Here is a 6,090-nt window from a genome sequence, read left to right as displayed (position 1 = left end):
ATGTTCTGCCCAGGGAGATCTTGGAAGGAAGTGTGTGTGGGGGCAGGGTAAGGAAAGGGTCCTGGTTATACTTTAGGGAACTGAGTGATTCAGAAATGTATTTAACTTGAAGCCTAATAGGGAAACATTGGGATCCCAGAAGCAGGAAATGAACCAGAAAGCAGGAAACAGTTGCTCTGTAGATCAGAGCACAGATACTTCCTGGTCATGATCTTATCATGCTCAGCAAGGCCCTGGAGTATCCAGGATCATTTTACTTGTTTTGAAGGGGTGCAGGGGTGTAACTCTCCTCTCAGGCCTCCTTCTCCAGAGGCTCTGATTTTGGGAGAGCGCTGAGCTCAGCACTGCTGCCAGGTGCAGCCTGTGGCCGCCAGTGTCCTTGCACCCTCTGTCCCCAGCTGGCCTCCCCAGCTGGCCCCAGGCAAGCATTCCGCCCTCTCCTATGCTGGTTGGTCACTCTGTTCAACCACATCCACCTTCAGACAGCCCAGAGGCTGTGGAGACAAGTGGTCTTGGAGGACCTGGGGGTGTGAGAGGCAGAGGTCTCGCACAAGGCCCAGCCAAAGCTGCCGTCCCCTCCCTGCCCTGTGCCTGGGATCCCCAGCCCCCCAGAGTAGGCCCGAAAGCTGCACTGCCGGCTCCTGTAAGCACACCTTCCCGCAGGCTTCCCTGCTGGCAGCCAGGACAAGAGTGGCAGCAAAGCTCTGCCAGGCCAGGGCTGCAAACCGAGTCCAGCTTGGAACAGGCCCAGGGTCTCCTGAGGGACGCGTGTCGGGTGGCGGATTCGCTGCTGGAGCCCACACAGCTGTCTGCCCTCCTCCCTGCTCCTGCCGGAGCTGCGTCCTGCCAGGTGGCCCCAGGGTGGGGCTGGGCACTGGGCAGGGGCCCCGAAGAAGGTCCTGCTGCTGGAGTGGCTCCTTTGTTCGGTTCCAGGTGCCCACAAACGGGACAATGAGGCTGGTTGCAGCAGCCTTGTGGCTGGGTTTCCTGATGGTGGCCCCGGGAGACAGTGAAGACTCCTGTGTCTATGAGCCGCTGTCCGATGAAGACACCATGATATGCAAGTAAGGTGGCGGCTGGGGGAGGGGTGCTTTGTGGGGCAGGCGGAGGACTTTGAAACAGGCTCTATCCTGCCTTCCCTGGGCTGCAGGGGGCTCCCCCACACCCCAGGCCTTGCCCCTGGGACCCAGAGAGAGCTCCCCATCCCCCAGCCTGCAGCCCACAATGTTCCCTCCCCCTCTGGCAGCAGGCAGAGCCTGCAGCTCAGGCTCCCGTGCCCCGCACAGGCTGCCTGTTAGAAAAGCCACTTTTTCCAGACTCCGGGGTCATTCTCGGGGCTCCCTAAGCCACTTTGTGGCCATACTCTCTGCAGTTTGGTGGCTGAGGAGGGCACAGTCTACTAAGCTCACCTCAGAAATGGGAGGAGAGGGAGAAAGAACTCTCACTTCTTAGCTGGGCATAGTCCAAGCACTCGGGAGGCTGAGACAGGAAGATCACCATGAGTTCCAGGTCAGCCTGGGCTACATAGTGTGTTCAAGTCCAGCCCGAACTGCAGAGTGAGTTCCTGTCTCAAAAAAGAAAAAGAACTTTCACTTTTTACTCTACATTCTTCTGCACATTTGAGTCTTCACAAATATGTAGAATAATTAATAAAAGTCTTCCCTTAAAAATTTATGTAGTTGAATCCTAGAAAAAAACAGTAACACAAATTTTGCTCATATTCATACTTTTTAAAAAATGTGTGTGATATTGAAGATTGGACCCAGGTCTTTACACTGAGCTATATCCCCCAACATTTTTCTTTTTTGTTTTGAGAAAGAGTCTCACTAAGTCACCGAGGCTGGGCTTGAACCTGCAGTCCTCAAAATGAATCATTTTAACTAATTTAACGCTAAAGAGATCTTGGATCTTGGAGAGGGTGGATATTAGAAGGGCAAGCTTTTTAAAAATTGGCACAAAGACTTTTTAATATATCTATTTTAAAGTCTGGCTTATGTTTATGAGTTTCAAAATATGTGCTAGCAGGGTATAAATCAACACAAAAATCAATAGTGTTCCCGTACACCAATAGTTAACTCATTAAGAAGGAAATTAGGAAAATAATACCATTCACAATAATATCAAGAAAAATTAAATACTTAAAAATTAATGTGACCAAGGAAGTAAAGACCTCTACAACAAAACTACAGCACTCTGAAAACGGAGATAAAAGAGGACATCAGAAAATGGAAAATACGGTCAAAATCCTCATACTTCCAAAACTGATATACAGTTTTAATGCAATCCCAGTCAAAATACTTTCAGAATATTCCTCACAGAACTAGAGAGACGAATCCTAAAATTCACATGGAACTAGAAGAGACCCAAAAGAGCAAAAGCAGTTCTGGGTAACAAGAGCAAAGGAGGAGGTACCACAATCCCAGATTTCAAGTTGTATTACAAAGCTACAGCAATAAAAACAGCATGGTGCTGGCACAAAAACAGATGCCTGCATCAGAGGAACTGAAGAGAGGATGAAGAAACAACCCCCAGGGCATTCAGCTACCTGGTCTCTGGCAAAGGGGCCAAGGACACATGCTGGAGGAGAGAGAGCCTTTTATTTATTTATTTATTTTAGTTTTTGGGGTTTTTCTCCAGTACCAGGAACCGAACTCACGACCTTGCGCTTGCCAGGCAGGCGCTTTGCCGTTGAGCTAAATCCCCAGCCCCGAGAGAGCCTTTTAAACAAATGGTGTTGAGAAAAATGGTTTTCTACACATAGATAATTAAACTGACAGCCATAGCTCACCATCTACTAAACTAAAATCATAATGGATCAAAGATCTAACAGAACACTAAATCTGCTGGAAGACAAAACAGGTAAAACTCTTAAAGACACCAGTGTAGGCAAGGACTTCCTGAACAGAACTCCAGCTGCACAAGAAATGACACTAAGGATCCACAAATGGGACCGTATCACATTAAAGAGCTTCTGCACAGCAAAGGAAACAGCCAACGGAGTGAAGGGACAACCTACAGAATGGGCAAAATTTTTTTTACAGCTATAGCTCAGAGGACTAATATCTAGACTATAGAAAGAACTAAAACAAAATCAGATCCCCCAACAAAAGAAGTGGCAACTTAACTGGATAGACATTTCTCAGAGGAAGAAGTAAAAATGGTCAATAAATTCCTGAAAAAATGTTCAGCATCTCTGGCTATTAGGGAAATGAAAGTTAAACAACACTGAGCTTCCATCTCACTCCATAAAGAATGGCTATCATCAAGAAATCAACCTTGATGCTGATCAAATGCTGATGAGGCTGCCGCAGAAAAGGACCCCATTCTACATTGTTGGTGGGAATGTAAACTCATACAGCCGCTGTGGAAAACAGGGTGGAGATTCCTCAGAAAACTAAAAATAGAAGTTCTACTTGACCCAGCTAGTCCTCTTCTAGGTATCTTCCCCAAAGAGTTAAAGGCATCGTTTTACAGTGATACACGCATATCCATGTTTATAGCAACACAACTCATAACAGCTAAACCTTGGAAACAGGCTATATGTCCATTAACAGACGACTGGATAAAGAAAGTGTGGTATTTATACACACTTGAGTCATTTATAGGAAAATGAATACATCTTAAGACCATAATGTTAAGTGAAAAAAATCAGACACACAGGCTTAAATATGGCATGGCTTCTCTAATACAAGAAACCCACACTATACATAATGTAATGAGCAAAACAGAGGAGAGTAGGAAACAGGAAGATAGATCTCTTGCAAAAGGGAAAGGACCAAGAAGAGATGGAGGGAGAAGGAAAGGGAGGAGGGGAAGGGATGAAAAAAGAATTAAGATGTGCTATGTGCACGTACCAGCGCCCCTTGAGGAATGTAATCATAATGTGCTGCAAACATGAGCTACTAAAAGTTAAAGTAAAAAACTATGTGAGTCCAACCTAAGGCCAACCCTGGTGAAGTCACAGGTTACTGACTTTGTCCTGAACCACAGCCACTGTCCCTTTGTTCTGCACCACTTACTTTCCTTCTGAGAAAGGAGATTCCCTGAACACAGGAGCTGCTCAGGCCCCTCTTCCCAGCAGAACATAGATCTAAGTGGCTCACACTGCAGTCCTTGTTACTAGAGGTTCTACCCCTGAGGGATATGTGCGTGTTTAAAATGAGCCTAGGTATGGGCTATGTTGAACTCAAATCCCACCATCGATGGGATTTCAGGATAGTTTAGGAGACGGAGAAGTTCTCCATCCATGGAGGTTATGCTGACTTGCTAAACCTTTTCCTTCTGTAATTAGAATGTTCCTAACAAGCAATGTTCTATTTTAAAGACAGCGACCGTTTTGTTCATGAGTGTGCGTGTGTGTGTGTGTGTGTGTGCGTGCGTGCGCGCAAGCACACGCGTGCGCATTTGTCTGTTTATGTTTTTGAGACAGGGTCTCGCTGCCTCTGTACTGGACATGTGCAGACGTTTTTTTCTTCTCATTATTCCCTAAATTATGCAGCACAACAAATATTTTCCTAGCATTGATGTTGTACTAGGTGTCACAAATGAGCTAGAGACGATTTAAAGGATGCAGAGGGCTGTGTAATTTATATGCAAGAACCACACCAATTCATATGCGGGATTTGCACACTGGGGAGTTCAGTACCAATGGGAGAGGGTCTGGACCCAGTCCCCAACAGATACCCAGAAATGGCTGTACATTCTTCTTGGAAACACTGATGACAGCACCATTTTTTTTTTTAACCTAATCTCTGACCAGTACCTTACTCCTCCCAAACCCTGTCAGGTAGCTCCTGCTAATGATCCCAGTTTATAGGCGAGGAGACTGAGACACAAAGTTGACAAGTGACTCTTGGGTCACACAACTAGTCAACAGCAGGTTGAGAATGTAATCTCACTGACTTCGCATTCCCACTAGCATTAGACTGAAGTCTTATAAACCCGCGAGTGCTAAGCTCTAGCATGGGATGACGGCCTCCCTCTCTCAGTAGGGGCCTTGAAGTTCTCTACCCTGAGCTGGGGAACATCGGCTGCATGTTCATTCCAGACTGCAACAACTACAGACAGAAGATCACCCAGTGGACCAAGCCCATAGTCAAGTTCTCTGGCGCCTTGGACGTGAGTGGGCTGGGCTGGCAGAAGGGGAGCTGGGGGGTCTTGGGAGGTCCGAGTTCCCTTCTCTGGGGGACCTGGGCCAAGTGCAGAACCCTGGCGTTGGGTCTGCCGGTACCAGATGGGTGTGCCTCCCTAGAGTGGCCCAACAGCCTGGGGCCGGTGGAGGACCTGAGCTTGCAGGGTGGAGCCTTGGTAATGGCACTTGCTCGTTGTGGTAGGACATGGGCTCCCCTTGTGCCCCAAATCGTCCAAAATAGATCAAAGTATAGTCATAGCTCCGTACTCTGCTGCTTTGAAACTCAACTTGGTACTTGATACATTTCGATGCAAATATTCATTTGTGCCCACTGCACAAGCTGAAGTTATCAGTGTCGGCCGCCTTGTGACCCACTACCCTTTCCAGCCATGACAGTTTGTTTGGTACTTGTGCTTTGGGCATTCACAGCTCCTCCCCGAACCAGTTAGTGACAGGTACCAGGGTGCCGCTGTCACTATTTCCTTCCCTGGGCAGTGGACAGCTCCATCTTGTTCTGGGATCTTCCTGGGCTTGGAGGTCTGGGAAGCCCTGGAGGTGGGAAGCAGGGCTGCGGCTCCCAGCCACCAGACAGAGTCCTGGGGCCCTGCCTCTGGTCGCCGTCCTTCTTTACGCCTGGGCCAGACTGAGCCCCTAGAGCTCCGTGGTTAAGGCCGACCCCTGCTTTCAGCTGTGTTTCAGCAGGACGTAAAGTGTCGCGGAGGTACAAGGACTATGACGTGACCGGGGCTCAGGTCACAAATGGGTGGAGACAGAAGGGTAGTGGTGGGGACTGGTTTCTGGTCCCTTCCACACAGGGTTCTCCCCGTCTCTCCGTGTCCTGGGGGACCCCTGTGCTCCCCCTGGTCAAGGCAGAGGGCCGGCTGCACAGGCCCGGCCAGGCAGCAGGTAGGAGAAGGGCTCGGCACCTTGTGGGTTACTCGGTCTGTTGGGTCCGTCTT

At 48.5% G+C, this 6,090-nt stretch overlaps 1 protein-coding gene across 2 annotated transcripts in view; it reads left to right on the top strand.

Annotated features, from left to right (window-relative positions):
* Positions 1–427: 427 nt before the first annotated feature.
* Pebp4 (phosphatidylethanolamine-binding protein 4) overlaps positions 428–6,090 on the top strand; it is a 191,568-nt gene continuing 185,905 nt past the window's right edge. Inside the window, exons 1-3 of one of the 2 annotated variants that reach the window (XM_005373691.2) lie at positions 428–643; positions 934–1,064; positions 4,992–5,118. In XM_005373691.2, coding sequence (XP_005373748.1) covers positions 443–643; positions 934–1,064; positions 4,992–5,118 — 459 coding nt within the window. In that variant the 5' untranslated portion in view covers positions 428–442. Of the gene's footprint in view, positions 644–933; positions 1,065–4,988; positions 5,119–6,090 lie in introns of both variants that reach the window. The other variant, XM_013513921.1, reaches the window with a different exon arrangement.

This window comes from Chinchilla lanigera, unplaced genomic scaffold (assembly GCF_000276665.1).
Source record: "Chinchilla lanigera isolate Chin_1 unplaced genomic scaffold, ChiLan1.0 scaffold00002, whole genome shotgun sequence".
NCBI classification, from domain to species: Eukaryota; Metazoa; Chordata; class Mammalia; order Rodentia; family Chinchillidae; genus Chinchilla; species Chinchilla lanigera.
The sequence above is the reverse complement of the archived record's forward strand: the minus strand, read 5'-3'. Positions and strand labels throughout refer to the sequence as shown.